This window comes from Mixophyes fleayi, chromosome 3 (assembly GCF_038048845.1).
Source record: "Mixophyes fleayi isolate aMixFle1 chromosome 3, aMixFle1.hap1, whole genome shotgun sequence".
Taxonomy (NCBI): domain Eukaryota; kingdom Metazoa; phylum Chordata; class Amphibia; order Anura; family Limnodynastidae; genus Mixophyes; species Mixophyes fleayi.
Window position 1 is genome coordinate 64,052,098 of NC_134404.1, and position 18,483 is coordinate 64,070,580.

The 18,483-nt window shown below is 43.2% G+C and overlaps 1 protein-coding gene across 3 annotated transcripts in view; it reads right to left on the bottom strand.

Annotated features, from left to right (window-relative positions):
• The window catches only part of LOC142143610 (uncharacterized), a 98,404-nt gene that overhangs the window by 47,475 nt on the left and 32,446 nt on the right, over window positions 1–18,483 (bottom strand). For all 3 annotated transcript variants that reach the window (XM_075201585.1, XM_075201584.1, XM_075201583.1), the window contains 5 exons: window positions 9,899–10,117; window positions 7,466–7,684; window positions 5,033–5,251; window positions 986–1,204; window positions 453–644 (listed from right to left, as the gene is read on the bottom strand). In XM_075201585.1, the coding sequence (XP_075057686.1) occupies window positions 453–644; window positions 986–1,204; window positions 5,033–5,251; window positions 7,466–7,684; window positions 9,899–10,117 (1,068 nt within the window). The remainder of the gene's footprint in view (window positions 1–452; window positions 645–985; window positions 1,205–5,032; window positions 5,252–7,465; window positions 7,685–9,898; window positions 10,118–18,483) is intronic.

An 18,483-nucleotide genomic window follows, 5' to 3' on the forward strand; every position in this document is an offset into this window, starting at 1 on the left:
CAGTTCCCAGAGGAAAAATACTGCAATTCTTATGAATTGTTGGCCCCAGAGTTCTTGCAGTATGGATTTGGAATTCACAGTGTCTCCAATTTGTGCCACGGACAGTAAGACAGTTGCAGATTTGGGGTCTATAGCAAGACTTTACCTTGGAGCAGAGGACTTCTCGCACATTTGTCTCTTTGCTCGACTCCAGTGCAGGAGGAACCTCGGCGGGAACCCTAAGTCCCCAGAACCAAATGTTAACTGGCTCGCCACCTTCACCTACCGCCAACCAACCGATGCCTGCTGCCAGGATTCCTCCAAACCCTCGACACCACTGGTTTTTAGAATTTATCATGTACCTGTATGTACAACCTGTTGCAATTTAACAGCGACCACCTACAACTACACATCCTGTTTAATGATACATACCCCAGAAAAATGCTTCTTGTTTATATTTGATATTTATTTACCTTTCTCAATAGATTTTTTTTCAGGTCCTTCCCACTGCAGCAAATTCTTCTTAAGAAGTACTTTTATGGGAGCATTCCAGCTTGCTGTATTTCCTACTTTTGAATGACAGGATGTCTTACCCTTCAGTTCATTAAAGTTAAATCTCCTTGATTTTTTTACCACAGCTACTGCATAAGGACATGTATCTGAATCTGTAAGATTAAATAGAAATATTAAAAGAAGAATATACTTTAGTAAGAAATAGAGAGTGGTTATACTTCAGTATAATTTGGTCATGATGCATATTACTAGGATGGGTCTAATGACCAGAATAAAATTGTGGCCCTTTGGGAAATGACAAGTGGCCTATTACAAGACTGTTGAATTCACAGAAGCTTGACAAGAGTGGATAACCAATGCTGGATCCCACTTTCAATGACAGTCTTAGGAGTATTTTAGCCATATTCACTGCTATTCTGTCTCTTTGTGTATATTTTCTGTTCCTGTTTACAGATAGCGATTTGTTTTACCATAATACTCAATGAAATCTTACCTGGAACTCCACATGTTGGGCGTGTTTGGCCAGGTGGGGTCTTTGTGCCAGCAATTTCTTCACCATTTGAGTCAACACACCAACAGTAACCGGAGCTGCCGTGACACTGCAGTGGATTGAAGTTGCCCTTTTCATCACACTGAGGTACATGAGCTCCAACTAGGGGGGTTTTATCACCAATCAGTTTCTTCCGTGCCTTCAAGCAGGGGGTATCAACCGCTGAAACAGGCAAACATAGTAACATTGTTATATTTTAAGATTAGTTAACGCAAATGACTTTGGAATCCACATATCTGATGAAATTTGGAAAATTAGTAATTAATCAGAATATGTCACTAATTAAATATTTTTTTTCTTCTGGAGGATTCAAATATATTTCATAAAACAATTGTCCCAGACAGGTCAGACATCAAACTTGTCTTTGTTTCACAATAAAGATCAAATAATTAATTTAGAGAAAGAAAAACAAGTAATCAATTCTGAATACCTAAAGAATGTTGTCTTTTTGCAGACAAATATTAGAACCTTGGGAGCCTGATGACTGTATATTTTATAATAGTTACTGTTTCTAGTAATTAAACTAAATATATAGTTTCATACATTTTTGAGAATATTGAAAATGTATCAATATGAATACAAATAATGAGACAAAAGGCAACACACAATCAAATTGAAATTAATAAAATTATATTATGTTGTCAAAGAGAAAATTAATTTACATTATGACAGAGATTTAATGGCGACAGATGTTTCATGGCTCAAGCCCGGTCTTCACTACACTCCACATATCAAAACCCCAAAATAAATGCCTATATACCCAGAATGGAAACATCCCCTGTGCATTTATCCTATAAAGAGGAGTGAAACGGTAACAATTATGCTGGAGCACTGCAAAATGTTTGAGCATAGAAACAGCCATTCTCTGCCCTCAGTGCGTGTACGGATCATTCTTTTATGTAACTAGATTAAAATGAAAAATGTAAGCCATATTCAAGGAATGGAGCCAATCCAGATTTGATCAAATACTATAGTAAAGAGATTGATTATTCACTGTAAAAGGTCAACTAGTCTGAGAATTGACCCAATTGTTCATGTGAGAATAACTCACACTGTAATATCTTGAGAGCACCTGGCAGATGTCCTCGAGGCCTATATTGGTCAGTTAAAGAATTGCGGATCACAGAACAGAGAATCAAGTATTCGTACACTTCTATTAGGCTGATATACAGAAACACAAGGAAAAATGGTGTAAGAATTACAAGGTCGGTGTCATAGGAGAGGATGAGAAAATGGTTCAGATAGCAGCACTTTAATCTCTCATAAGAAGATGGTGTTTAGAATGACCTTAAACATGAACCTACTACCTACTTAAAGCTCTAAATCTATACTCTTACTATCATCAGTCACTATTCGAAATTTGCAGTGACAATACCATTAGGGTGCCAGAGTATTGGTTCATACCTCTCTAGCTTCCTTTACGTTACTTGTTGTCTCCTGAATTCTGAACTTGGCTACCTTGACTACTCTTCCGGATTACCAAGTGTACCTTGCTGACCGTACTGGATTTGACCATTGGACTGCTCTTGACTACTCTCTTGCCTATTCTCTGTGGTATTATTATTATTATTATTATTATTATTATCGTTTATTTGTAAGGTGTTACAAGGTTTCCGCAGCGCCGTACATGGTACAAACAGTAGACTATCCAGGGTAAGACAGTACAGAACAATAAACACAAAGTACCAGTACTTCAGAAACTCCAGGCAGGCAGATACAGTAGAGACGGAGTGGAAAAACAGGTATGGAGACAGGAGGGAAGATGGGCCCTGCTCATACGAGCTTACATCCTAAGGGAGGGTAAACAGAATCAGGTACATAAGGGAGGCAGTGAAGCAACAGGGAGAGGGAAAGAGGGCAGGGGAGAACCAGAAGAGGTGAGAGGTTAAGTGGATGGTTGGTAGGCCTTAAGGAACAGGTGAGTTTTAAGAGCCCGCTTGAAGGAGCACAGATTGGGTGAGAGTCGAATGGAGCGAGGGAGGTCGTTCCAGTGAAGGGGGGCAGCACGGGAGAAGTCTTGGATTCTAGAGTGGGAAGAGGTGATCAGAGTGGAGGAGAGGCGGCGATCATTGGCTGAGCGCAGGGAGCGGGCAGGAGTGTGAATGGAGAGGAGGTTAGAGATGTAAGGGGCAGTAGACTGAGAGAGAGCCTTGTAAGTGGTGGTGAGGAGTTTGAAAAAGATTCTGTAGGGGAAGGGGAGCCAGTGTAAGGAAAGACAGAGAGGGGAGGCAGAGGAGGAGGGGCGTGAGAGGAAGATGAGTCTCGCAGCCGCATTGAGTATAGAGCGGAGGGGGGCAAGGCGGGAGCAGGGGAGGCCAGTAAGGAGGAGGTTGCAGTAGTCGAGACGGGAGATGATGAGAGCATGGATGATAGTTTTGGTGGCATCTTGAGAGAGGAAGGAACGGATGTGGGCAATGTTACGGAGTTGGAAGCGACAGGCTTGGGCAAGGGATTAAATGTGGGGGGCACAAGAGAGAGAGGAGTCGAGAGTGACACATAGGCAGCGGAGTTGGGTGACAGAGGAGATAGTGGAGTTGTTAACAACGATACAGAGGTCATGGTGGGAAGGGAGCCTGGGTGGGGGAAAGACAATGAGTTAGGTTTTGGAGATGTTAATTTTAAGACAGCGAGAGGACATCCAGGATGAGATGGCTGAGAGGCAGTCAGTTACACGAGAGAGGAGGGAGGAGGAAAGATCAGGAGAAGAGATGTAGAGTTAAATATCATTAGCATATAGGTGATACTGAAGACCGAAAGAGGAGACGAGAGCCCCAAGGGAGGAAGTCTAGAGCGAAAAGAGTAAAGGGCCAAAAACAGAGCCCTGAGGGACTCCAACAGGGAGAGGGGAGGGGGTGGAGGAAGAACCAGACGTGGATACGGAGAAGGAGCGATTAGCAAGGTATGAGGTGAACCAGGCATGGACAGAGCCAGAGAGGCCGAGTGAGAGAAGAGTTTGCAGTAGGAGGGGGTGGTCCACGGTGTTGAAGGCCGCGGAGAGGTCAAGGAGGATGAGTATGGAGTGGTGACCCTTGGATTTGGCTGATAGGAGATCATCGGTAACTTTAGCCAGGGCTGTTTCAGTGGAGTGGAGCGGGCGGTAGCCGGATTGGAGAGGGTCAAGGAAGGAGTTGTCAGAGAGGTGTCTGGTGAGGCGGCTGCAGACAATCCGATCAAGTAATTTGGAGGCATATGGGAGAAGAGAGATAGGGCGGTAGTTAGCAAGAGAGGAGGAGTCGAGATTGGGTTTCTTAAGGATAGAAGAGATAAGAGCGTGTTTGAATGAGGATGGGACAATGCCAAAGGAGAGTGATAGGTTGAAGAGGTGTGCGAGGTAGGAGCAGGCAGTAGGAGAGAGAGCGAAGGAGGTGGGAGGGGATGGGATCAAGAGGACAGGTAGAGGGTGGAGAGGAAAGAATAAGGGCGTGAACTTCTTCTCCTGATGTGGGGATGAAGGAGGACCACAGCTGGTTGATGGCGGGAGGTGAAGCGGTGGGAGTGGTACTACGCATCCTTGGTTCCGACCCGGTCTGTCTGACTACGCTTTATTCACTGCACTGGTGACTATCTGGTAGAACCGTGACCTGCGCACCTCACGCAGCGTAATCCATACCTCCTTGCTGGGGCCTCTGGTGAACACCGGGGCTGAGTTAGACTCCGCGCCTCCCAGCTTAGTAGCGCCAACACCAGTCAGTGGTAATTCTTGTGAAATACGTGAAAGTAATGGGCTATGCAAAAAAATGAATAGGTATGTGATTGGAATGCCTTGAGCCATTCTTCTCAATAATGAGCGTTATGGCCAAATGTTCTTCAAGAAGTGACATATACTTATAATGATGCACAAGGACATGTATATTTAACAGTGTAAAACTGTAATAACAGTGGAAAACTATCTCTTGCTTTATATTAACAAACACAATATTCTTTCAGTTAAATTCCATTGCTATTTATAGATTACAGGATGATTTTACCATAACACATAGTGAGTGTTACCTGGAACTCCACATGTTGGGCGTGTTTGGCCAGGTGGGGACTTTGTACCAGCAATCTCTTTACCAATTGAGTCAACACACCAACAGTAACCGGAGCTGCCGTGACACTGAAGTGGATGGTAGTCGCCCTTTTCATCACACTGAGGTACATAAGCTCCAACTTGGGGTGTTTTATCTCCAATCAATTTCTTTCGTTCCTTTAAGCAGGGGGTATCAACCGCTGAAACAGGCAAACATAGTAACATTGTTATATTTTTAGATTAGTTAACACAAATTACTTTGGAATCCACATATGTAATGAATTTTGGATAATGAGTAATTAATCAGAATATGCCACTAATTAAATATTTTTTTTCTTCTGGAGTATGCAAATCTATTTCATAAAACAATTGTCCCAAACAGGTCAGACATCAAACTTGTCTTTGTTTCACCGTGAAGATTAAATGTTTAATTTAGAGAATAAAAAACAAGTAATCAGTTCTGAATACCTAAAGAATGTTGCCTGTTTGCAGACAAATAATAGAACCTTGGGAGCCTGAAGACTGTATATTTTAGAATAGTTACTGTTTCTAGTAAGAAAACTAATTATATAGTGTCATACATTTTTGAGAATATTGAAAGTGTATCAATACGAATACAAATAATGAGACAAAATGCAACACACAATCAAATTAAAATTAATAAAATTATATTATGTTGTCAAAGAGAAAATGATTTTACATTGTGGCAGAGATTTAATGGCGACAGATGTTTCATGGCTCAAGCCCTGTCTTCACTGCACTCCACATATCAATACCCCAAAATGAATGCCTATATACCCAGAATGGAAACATCCCCTGTGCAATTATCGTATAAATAGGAGTGAAACGGTTACAATTATGCTGGAGCACTGCACAATGTTTGAGCATAGAAAGAACCATTCTCTGCCCTCAGTCCGTGTACGGATCATTTATTCTTTTATGTCACTAGTTTAAAATTAAAAATGTAAGCCATATTCAAGGAATGGAGTAAATGCAGATTTGATCAAATTACTATAGTAGAGAGATTGATTATTCAGTGTAAAAGATCAACTAGTCAGAGAATTGACCCAATTGTCCATGTGAGAATAACTCAAATTGTAATATCTTTAGAGGACCTGGCAGATGTCCTTGCGGCCTATATTAGTCAGTTAAAGAAATGCGGATCACAGAACACAGAATCAAGTATTCGTACACTTCTATTAGGCTGATATACAATAACACAAGGAAAGATGGTGTAAGAATTACAAGGTCGTTGTCATAGGAGAGGATGAGAAAATGGTTCAGAGAGCAGCACTTCAACCTCTCGTTAGAAGATGGTATTTAGAATCACCTAAAACATGAACCTAGTTAAAATGTCTAAATCTCTACACTTACTATCATCAATCACTATTTGAAATTTGCAGTGACATTACTAGTAAAAGACGGCACTGCAAGATCCACTTCTGAGGTGTTCTGAAATGTCTTTGTTCAACCTTATGAGTATTCCAAGAATATCTTAACCAATCAAGGTCCGGTATTTGTATCTTAGCTCTTTTATGAACTTTGCACTATCTATTGCTGTAAGAAACTATGGATTACATCTTATCATCCACAGCGTAATTGTCAGGCGCCGCCTCCACACCGCTCATGGGTGCCGGAGACGGTCATCTTCGGATCGCAGCTGCCCAGCGATCAGCTGTGTCTGATCGCCGGAAACTCCTGTCCTCCACTTCCTCTCTCACTGTATTTAAGCCTCACTCTGGCACGATTAGGGTGCCAGAGTATTGTTCATACATCTCTAGCTTCCTTACATTACTTGTTGTCTCCTGAATTCTGAACTTGGCTCCCTTGACTACTCTTCCGGATTACCCACTGTACCTTGCTGTCCGTACTGGATTTGACCCTTGGACCGTTCCTGATTACTCTCTTGCCTATTCTCAGTGGTACTGCGCTTCCTTGGTTCCTACCCAGCCTGTCTGACTACGCTTCATTCACTGCACTGGTGACTATCTGGGAGAACCGCGAACTGTGCACCTCACGCAGCGTAATCCATACCTCTTTGCTGGGGTCCCTGGTGAACACCAGGGCTGCGTTAGACTCCGCGCCTCCCAGCTTAGTAGCGCCAACACCAGTCAGTGGTAATTCTTGTGAAATACGTGAAAGTAATGGGCTATGCAAAAAAATGAATAGGTATGTGATTGGAATGCCTTGAGCCATTCTTCTCAATAATGAGCGTTATGGCCAAATGTTCTTCAAGGAGTGACATACACTTGTAATGATGCACAAGGACATGTATATTTAACAGTGTAAAACTGTAATAACAGTGGAAAACTATCTCTTGCTTTATATTAACAAACACAATATTCTTTCAGTTAAATTCCATTACTATTTATAGATTACAGGATGATTTTACCATAACACATAGTGAGTGTTACCTGGAACTCCACATGTTGGGCGTGTTTGGCCAGGTGGGTACTTTGTACCAGCAATCTCTTTACCAATTGAGTCAACACACCAACAGTAACCGGAGCTGCCGTGACACTGCAGTGGATGGTAGTCGCCCTTTTCATCACACTGAGGTACATAAGCTCCAACTTGGGGTGTTTTATCTCCAATCAATTTCTTTCGTTCCTTTAAGCAGGGGGTATCAACCGCTGAAACAGGCAAACATAGTAACATTGTTATATTTTAAGATTAGTTAACACAAATTACTTTGGAATCCACATATGTAATGAATTTTGGATAATGAGTAATTAATCAGAATATGCCACTAATTAAATATTTTTTTTCTTCTGGAGGATGCAAATCTATTTCATAAAACAATTGTCCCAAACAGGTCAGACATCAAACTTGTCTTTGTTTCACCGTGAAGATTAAATGTTTAATTTAGAGAATAAAAAACAAGTAATCAATTCTGAATACCTAAAGAATGTTGCCTGTTTGCAGACAAATAATAGAACCTTGGGAGCCTGATGACTGTATATTTTAGAATAGTTACTGTTTCTAGTAAGAAAACTAATTATATAGTGTCATACATTTTTGAGAATATTGAAAGTGTATCAATATGAATACAAATAATGAGACAAAAGGCAACACATAATCAAATTAAAATTAATAAAATTATATTATGTTGTCAAAGAGAAAATGATTTTACATTGTGGCAGAGATTTAATGGCGACAGATGTTTCATGGCTCAAGCCCTGTCTTCACTGCACTCCACATATCAATACCCCAAAATGAATGCCTATATACCCAGAATGGAAACATCCCCTGTGCAATTATCGTATAAATAGGAGTGAAACGGTTACAATTATGCTGGAGCACTGCACAATGTTTGAGCATAGAAAGAACCATTCTCTGCCCTCAGTCCGTGTACGGATCATTTATTCTTTTATGTCACTAGTTTAAAATTAAAAATGTAAGCCATATTCAAGGAATGGAGTAAATGCAGATTTGATCAAATTACTATAGTAGAGAGATTGATTATTCACTGTAAAAGATCAACTAGTCCGAGAATTGACCCAATTGCCATGTGAGAATAACTCAAATTGTAATATCTTTAGAGGACCTGGCAGATGTCCTTGCGGCCTATATTAGTCAGTTAAAGAAATGCGGATCACAGAACACAGAATCAAGTATTCGTACACTTCTATTAGGCTGATATACAATAACACAAGGAAAGATGGTGTAAGAATTACAAGGTCGTTGTCATAGGAGAGGATGAGAAAATGCTTCAGAGAGCAGCACTTCAACCTCTCGTTAGAAGATGGTATTTAGAATCACTTAAAACATGAACCTAGTTAAAATGTCTAAATCTCTACACTTACTATCATCAATCACTATTTGAAATTTGCAGTGACATTACTAGTAAAAGACGGCACTGCAAGATTCACTTCTGAGGTGTTCTGAAATGTCTTTGTTCAACCTTATGAGTATCCCGAGAATATCTTAACCAATCAAGGTCCGGTATTTGTATCTTAGTTCTTTTATGAACTTTGCACTATCTATTGCTGTAAGAAACTATGGATTACATCTTTTCATCCACAGCGTAATTGTCAGGCGCCGCCTCCACACCCCTCATGGGTGCCGGAGACGGTCATCTTCTGATCGCAGCTGCCCAGCGATCAGCTGTGTCTGATCGCCGGGAACTTCTGTCCTCCACTTCCTCTCTCACTGTATTTAAGCCTCACTCTGGCACGATTAGGGTGCCAGAGTATTGTTCATACATCTCTAGCTTCCTTACATTACTTGTTGTCTCCTGAATTCTGAACTTGGCTCCCTTGACTACTCTTCCGGATTACCCACTGTACCTTGCTGCCCGTACTGGATTTGACCCTTGGACCGTTCCTGATTACTCTCTTGCCTATTCTCCGTGGTACTGCGCTTCCTTGGTTCCTACCCAGCCTGTCTGACTACGCTTCATTCACTGCACTGGTGACTATCTGGTAGAACCGCGACCTGCGCACCTCACGCAGCGTAATCCATACCTCCTTGCTGGGGTCCCTGGTGAACACCAGGGCTGCGTTAGACTCCGCGCCTCCCAGCTTAGTAGCGCCAACACCAGTCAGTGGTAATTCTTGTGAAATACGTGAAAGTAATGGGCTATGCAAATGAATAATTAGGTATGTGATTGGAATGCTTTGAGCCATTCTTCTCAATAATGAGCGTTATGGCCAAATGTTCTTCAAGAAGTGACATATACTTGTAATGATGCACAAGGACATGTATATTTAACAGTGTAAAACTGTAATAACAGTGGAAAACTGTCTCTTTCTTTATATTAACAAACATAATCTTTATTTCTGTTAAATTCCATTACTATTTATAGATTACAGGATGATTTTACCATAACACATAGTGAGTGTTACCTGGAACTCCACATGTTGGGCGTGTGTGGCCAGGTGGGGTCTTTGTACCAGCAATCTCTTTACCATTTGTGTCAACACACCAACAGTAACCGGAGCTGCCGTGACACTGCAGTGGATGGTAGTCGCCCTTTTCATCACACTGAGGTACATGAGCTCCAACTTGGGGTGTTTTATCTCCAATAAGTTTCTTTCGTTCCTTCAAGCAGGGGGTATCAACCACTGAAACAGGCAAACATAGTAACATTGTTATATTTTAAGATTAGTTAACACAAATTACTTTGGAATCCACATATCTGATGAAATTTGGATATTGAGTAAGTAATCAGAATATGTCACTAGTTAAATATTTTTCTTCTTCAGGAGGATTCAAATCTATTTCATAAAACAATTGTCCCAAACAGGTCAGACATCAAACTTGTCTTTGTTTCACCATGAAGATCAAATGTTTAATTTAGAGAATAAAAAAACAAGTAATAAACTCTGAATAGCTAAAGAATGTTGTCTTTTTGCAGACAATTATTAGAACCTTGGGAGCCTGATGACTATATATTTTAGAATTGTTACTGTATATAGTAACACAACTAAATATATAGTGTCATACATTTTTGAGAATATTAAAAGTGTATCAATACGAATACAAATAATGAGACAAAAGGCAACACACAATCAAATTGAAATTAAAAAAATTATATTATGTTGTCAAAGTGAAAATGATTTTACATTGTGGCAGAGATTTAATGGCGACAGATGTTTCATGGCTTAAGCCCTGTCTTCACTAAACTCCACATATCAAAACCCAAAATGAATGCCTATATACCCAGAATGGTAACATCCCCTGTGCAATTATCGTATAAATAGGAGTGAAACGGTTACAATTATGCTGGAGCACTGCACAATGTTTGAGCATAGAAACACCCATTCTCTGCCCTCAGTGCGTGCACGGATCATTGTTTCTTGTTTGTCACTATATTAAGCTCCCAGTATGCGCGTCCTTTCTCCAATTAGTTTCTGTCTTTCCTTCAAGCACTGAAACAGTCATAGGTAATAACATTGTTATTTTTTAAGATTAGATAACACAAATGAGTTTGTTACCCACATATCTGCTGCAATTAATCATAATATGTCACTAATTAAATATTTTTTCTTCTGGAGGTTTCATATCTATTTGTTAAACTAATTGTCCCAAACAGGTCAGGCATGGAGCATCATCATCATCATCATTTATTTATATAGCACCACTGATTCCGGAGCGCTGTACTCATTCACATCAGTCCCTGGCCCATTGGAGCTTACAGTCTAAATTCTTTAATGTACCCACAAACACACACACACACACACACACACACACACACACACACACACACACACACACACACACACACACACACACACACACACACACACACAGAAAGAGAGGGAGAGACAGACTAGGGTCAATTTTGAAATCAGCCAATTAACCTACTAGTATGTTTTTGGAGTGTGGGAGGAAACCGGAGCTCCCGGAGGAAACCCACAAAAACACAGGGAGAACATACAAACTCCACACAGATAAGGATGTCTTTATTTCACTATAAAGATCAAGCGTTTAATTTAGATAATTAAAAACAAGTAATTCATTCTGAATATCCAAAATATGTGGCCTTTTCCCAGACAAATTTTAGTACCTAGGGAGTCTGATAACTGTATATTTTAAAATTGTTACTGTTTCTACTAACAAAACTAAATATACAGTGCCATATTGTTATGAAAATATTTGCATACAGAAAATTAGACAAAAGGCAGCACACAGTCATACTGAAATTTAAAGAATTGTGCTGACAAAAAGAATATGAATTTACATTGTAGCAGAGATTTAATGGTGCAGGTACAGGTATTTCATGGCTCAAGCCCCTTCTTCACTTCACTCCACATAGCAAAACCCCCAAAAATGAATGCCTGTATATACCCAGGATGAAAACATCCCCTATGCAATTATCATATTATTAAGATGAATCTGTAACAATTATGCTGGAGCACTGCCGGGTCTTCTGACACTACACTTATAAGAGATCCACAACTCTGCTTTTATTAAAAAAGTGTGTTTTAGAAAACCCAGCGCTCTGCTGGTTCCACTGCACACAAATTTGCGCGCAAAGGGTCTGATTCATGTTCGTACGCAACCTGCACACAACTTGCATTTTGAAAAAAAAGCACTGAACTTGAGCGTAGTTCGGACCGTATTGAAATCCAAGCATATCTCAAGATACCATTTGAATCTGGATAGAAGTACACTCTGCCTCAACATTGCTTGCTATATGTAGACAAACAAAACAGATTACAGTATATTGCGTTGTTCACTAGAAGGTCAGAACGTATAGCAAAAAAATTTTCATCATAAAATAAATGAACTCTTAACACTATAATCATTAATAAAAATATGGATTTGAAAATATATATATTTTTTACATTAAATACATAAATCATCATGCTGGGCAGCACGGTGGCGTAGTGGTTAGCACTTCTGCCTTATAGCACTGGGGTCATGAGTTCAATTCCCGACCATGGCATTATCTGTGAGGAGTTTGTATGTTCTCCCCATGTTTACGTGGGTTTCCTCCGGGTGCTCCGGTTTCCTCCCACACTCCAAAAACATACTACTAGGTTAATTGGCTGCTAACAAATTGACCCTAGTCTGCCTGCCTGTGTCTGTCTGTGTGTGTCTGTTAGGGAATTTAGACTGTAAGCCCCAATGGGGCAGGGACTGATGTGAGTGATTTCTCTGTACAGCGTTGCGGAATTAGTGGCGCTATATAAATAAATGGTGATGATGATGATGATGCTGTTAATGTATACTGTACATACAATGCGTTGATATAGTCAATGCTCCTTACGTGCACATTTTGTTTGTGTATCTAGTGGCATGCATATGTGTCGTTTTGTTATCCAAAGACTATGCCATGACAGTCATCAATATCAGCCAGCGCTTACACCTGCCCTATAGGTGGTGCAAATGATACGGCTAAAAAAAACGCACTTCAGAGAAACCTAGGTGGCCGCATCTGCGTCGGTGTGCCCTGACTGTACATGGCCTATGTTCATCCGCCCCTTTCCTGCCCCGTTCTCCCTTCAAGTCGTAGGCAGACATAAGTGTCATTTCAGTTCAGACATGAACTGCATACAATGGCGTCCAATGGAGTAAGGTCAGTTTCTGAGCAGGTTCAAAACTATTTAATGCAAGATACAGCACGAAAAGGGGCTTATGTCCAAACATGAATCAGGCCCAAAATCTAGAACTGGCGCTAGTTAATGAACTCCATAAACTAGTGCTAATAATTTCAACCAGATTGTAGTGCAAGGACAGTCCGCACAATGCTCCTGCGTATAAAAAGGTAACATATAAACATAAATTGATCAAAACTGCACCACTGATCACAGCGATAAGAGATGCATTTTCAGATCTATTTATCATCCTAATCATGCCAGGGCAGCCCTTTTGATAAGAAACTGCCCTGGTAAAGACAATGTTAGAAAGTGAGCACTTTCTCATTCTGTCTCCCAGGCGGATCAATCTGAGCTAATAATTTGACAGGGGGTCGTGATCTGAAAAGATCCCTCTACCCATTGCACTTGTGGTAGAGTGGCCATAGACTTCAGCTGCTAATGCCATCATCAGCTGGCGTTAGCAACTGACTACAAGCTCTGCAAAGCTAAGGTTTTCAGAGCTTGGTAAATTGACTCTAGTTCGCCATCCCCATAGAAAATAATTACAATATCTCCTGGTTTTGCCTAATGTTAAATAGCTCCAATACAAATATTTGTGTTAATCGTACAGAAACGAATGTTTCCCCAAAATTTAGACAATGAAAAACAAGGCCCTTTAAAATATAAAGGGAATGTCATATGATTTTCGCAATGTAGGTAGACGCCTTTGTCTGCAGCTCTCCATTATAAGATCAGCCAACCCTAATTAGTTCTATGTATGCCTATACAATTTAGTCTACATGTGCTTGGGAACCTTTTGTGATCCTAGATGACATCACACCACTAAAATGAGCTGCAGAGACGGCTGCTTGGCTGGAGAAGTGTAAGAGCAAGACAGGCCGTAAATGGAGCCCTCCATGTGAAATAAGCAGGTCTGCTCACCGGATCACATTGTATCTGGGTCGGAACCCAAATTACAGCCTGTACTTGTGATAAAGGCAGGGGGTACATTGAAAATGCTGCATGCAGGGTTTATGTAATATTGTTTTACTTATATGATTCTGTTTTTTTTTTTAGTTAAAAGGGAATAAAGCCTTTTGTAATTTGGGGAAGAAAATGAGGGTAGGTTAACTTGGGGAAAAGTACTCAGGTCTCATGTTTGATTTCCCTAAATGTCTATCCCAATTTTTAGTTTTTGCCTCTTAATTATGTATAAGTCTCTTTTCTTCATTAGAGGAGTTTTTATTCTTGTATACAAATTATAAAAACGTTGAGTTATATACCTGTTAAATTGATTCAAAAAGCAGATATATTCTTCTAAAATGTTATCTTGGGGAATGCAGACTATCTTAATCACTGTATATGGTGTATATAAAGTGTTTTTAAATATATTTACTAAAGTGATGTGGTTGGTGACTTTAATAGTATTCTAAATTCTCCTGGGTCATGCTGTCTTCCTTGTCACTATTGATTTAGTGGGTTTAGTTGAAGCACACATCCTGCGTCCTACTTCCTTGCTTCCCACAAACTATATTTCAGACTAGAACTGGTTATGTCCTAGTAATGGGTGGTTTGCTCCCTAGTATGGTTGCAACTGAATATCTTCCATGGTGTATTTCTGACCTTTCACCCTTATCCATTATTCTCAACTCTAAATATCTCAGGAATGGCTGGACATGGAGGTTAAACCTGACAGTTTAGTACCAGGGGTGAGGAATGCTTTGGAACCAGAGGCTATCAAGAATTATTTTAAAGTCAATGGAAATACGTTATGTAAGTGACATACAAAGGGTCAGTGTATTGCTTAAATGGGATGCAATTGTAAATAAATAAGTGAAAGACAAACAGAACTGGAATTCTGTCTCTCAAATAATGAGCACAAAATTGTTATTTCCAAAAACAAGGTTGGTTTTACCAGGTGGCACACCATTAAAGGGCAAAAGGTGCTTATTGTGCAAGTAAGGACTTGTAATAAAATTGGCACGGTGATAAAATTGACACGTTATTAGATTACCTAGCTAAGGAAAAATATGCCCTAATAATAGTAAACCAAATACCAAAACATGAATGGAGCAACTTATTATGGATCCTATATAAATGTCATGATCTGCCTACAGCGTATGCATTACATGCTGCCTTGCATGGCAACTCCTGCCTTTTTGTCATTCTATTATTTGTATTTCTATTTTGTGTTCCAGCAGTACCTCTTTACACCAGAGGTGCTGCTATCGTGCATTATTCTTGTGCTTAAGGAGTTAACCTGTATGTTCACTAATTATCTCATGCACCTGGGTGTGTCTCATTCCCCTTATATATACCTGATTCTCCCAGCAGTCATTGCTGGTTATTGTTGTCCAATCCTGTGATGTCATTTCCTGTTGTCCTTACCTGATTGTTTCTGGACATTCATGCTACTTGCTGCATCTGCTGGAACCTGGTATTTATCACTGCTCCTTATTACCTGTTGTTATCACCTCTCTGCAAATAAACACAGAGTGTTTTCACCGAATTCATGACTCCTAGCTGTACATCTGTTTGAGAACCGTGACAGTATAACCAGCCCAAAAAACAGCTTTGGAGTCAGGTGAAAGTTTTGTTTTATTCTGGGACTTTTTTTTGCTGCAATCAAGTTTTCATTTGTCTTTTGCAACATGTCTGTTTTACCTATCATGGAATTACCCCTGCTACAAACCTTACAAATGGACATTATATTGTTGCGCTCCCAGCTGGCCGGATTTTCCGCTTTGCTTTTGGACCCACTCAGGAGACTATCAGAGATGGTTTCACTGAAATCTAATGCTGTTGATTTGACCCAGCCAACTCTGTCTGCTGCTGAATCCGTGCCGCCAACACCTTGCAATAATACCATGTCAAATTTGCATTTAACTAACAACTGCAGTTTAACTAATGCCCGGTTCACAAGTGGGCCACGCCCCCATCTGACCGAAGTGGAGCGACAGCGCAGAGTAACCAACAAACTGTGTCTCTACTGTGCCAGCAATGCACATTTCTTGCAGGACTGTCCTGTCCGTAGACCACGTCAGCTTACTGAACCATCTCCTGTTGTTTCCTCTCGGCACTCCAAATCTGTTTATGCTCCAGCATTCCTGTTCTCTGCGAAGAGACCCAATCTGCCAGCTCCAGCCGCCTGTCCTGAGGCACCCATTCCCTCTGTCTCCTGTGCCGAGGTGCCAGCCTCTGTCTCCTGTGCCGAGGTGCAAGCCTCTGTCTCCTGTGCTGAGGTGCCAGCCTCTGTCTCCTGTGCCGAGGTGCCAGCCTCTGTCTCCTGTGCCGAGGTGCCAGCCTCTGTCTCCTGTGCCGAGGTGCCAGCCTCTGTCTCCTGTGCCGAGGTGCCAGCCTCTGTCTCCTGTGCCGAGGTGCCAGCCTCTGTCTCCTGTGCCGAGGTGCCAGCCTCTGTCTCCTGTGCCGAGGTGCCAGCCTCTGTCTCCTGTGCCGAGGTGCCAGCCTCTGTCTCCTGTGCCGAGGTGCCAGCCTCTGTCTCCTGTGCCGAGGTGCCAGCCTCTGTCTCCTGTGCCGAGGTCACATCATCTGCCTCCAGCTCTGAGGTCACATCATCTGCCTCCAGCTCTGAGGTCACATCATCTGCCTCCAGCTCTGAGGTCACATCATCTGCCTCCAGCTCTGAGGTCACATCATCTGCCTCCAGCTTGGAGCCTGCTGCCACTGTGTCCGGTTCCGAGTCTCCTGCCACTGTGTCCGGTTCCGAGTCTCCTGCCACTGTGTCCGGTTCCGAGTCTCCTGCCACTGTGTCCGGTTCCGAGTCTCCTGCCACTGTGTCCGGTTCCGAGTCTCCTGCCACTGTGTCCGGTTCCGAGTCTCCTGCCACTGTGTCCGGTTCCGAGTCTCCTGCCACTGTGTCCGGTTCCGAGTCTCCTGCCACTGTGTCCGGTTCCGAGTCTCCTGCCACTGTGTCCGGTTCCGAGTCTCCTGCCACTGTGTCCGGTTCCGAGTCTCCTGCCACTGTGTCCGGTTCCGAGTCTCCTGCCACTGTGTCCGGTCCCGAGTCTCCTGCCACTGTGTCCGGTCCCGAGTCGCCTGCCACTGTGTCCGGTTCCGAGTCTCCTGCCACTGTGTCCGGTTCCGAGTCTCCTGCCACTGTGTCCGGTTCCGAGTCTCCTGCCACTGTGTCCGGTTCCGAGTCTCCTGCCACTGTGTCCGGTTCCGAGTCTCCTGCCACTGTGTCCGGTTCCGAGTCTCCTGCCACTGTGTCCGGTTCCGAGTCTCCTGCCACTGTGTCCGGTTCCGAGTCTCCTGCCACTGTGTCCGGTTCCGAGTCTCCTGCCACTGTGTCCGGTTCCGAGTCTCCTGCCACTGTGTCCGGTTCCGAGTCTCCTGCCACTGTGTCCGGTTCCGAGTCTCCTGCAACTGTGTCCGGTTCCGAGTCTCCTGCCACTGTGTCCGGTTCCGAGTCTCCTGCCACTGTGTCCGGTTCCGAGTCTCCTGCCACTGTGTCCAGTTTTGAGTCTTCAGCCGCTGTCTCTGTTCCTGAGCTCCAGTCTGCTCCAGAGGGGGCGCTGCCCTTCCAGTCTGCTCCAGAGGGGGCGCTGCCCTTCCAGTCTGCTCCAGAGGGGGCGCTGCCCTTCCAGTCTGCTCCAGAGGGGGCGCTGCCCTTCCAGTCTGCTCCAGAGGGGGCGCTGCCCTTCCAGTCTGCTCCAGAGGGGGCGCTGCCCTTCCAGTCTGCTCCAGAGGGGGCGCTGCCCTTCCAGTCTGCTCCAGAGGGGGCGCTGCCCTTCCCGTCTGCTCCAGAGGGGGCGCTGCCCTTCCCGTCTGCTCCAGAGGGGGCGCTGCCCTTCCCGTCTGCTCCAGAGGGGGCGCTGCCCTTTCCGTCTGCTCCAGAGGGGGCGCTGCCCTTACCGACTGTTCCAGAGGGGGCGCTGCTCTTACAGTCTGCTCCAGAGGGGGTTCTGTCCCTCCAGCCCGAGTTGCCAGTCCATGCGGTCCAGCCCGAGTTGCCAGTCCATGCGGTCCAGCCCGAGTTGCCAGTCCATGCGGTCCAGCCCGAGTTGCCAGTCCATGCGGTCCAGCCCGAGTTGCCAGTCCATGCGGTCCAGCCCGAGTTGCCAGTCCATGCGGTCCAGCCCGAGTTGCCAGTCCATGCGGTCCAGCCCGAGTTGCCAGTCCATGCGGTCCAGCCCGAGTTACCACTTGGTGCTGTCTGCCCTCAGGCTTCTCAAAGTGCTGTCTGCCCTCAGGCTTCTCAAAGTGCTGTCTGCCCTCAGGCTTCTCAAAGTGCTGTCTGCCCTCAGGCTTCTCAAAGTGCTGTCTGCCCTCAGGCTTCTCAAAGTGCTGTCTGCCCTCAGGCTTCTCAAAGTGCTGTCTGCCCTCAGGCTTCTCAAAGTGCTGTCTGCCCTCAGGCTTCTCAAAGTGCTGTCTGCCCTCAGGCT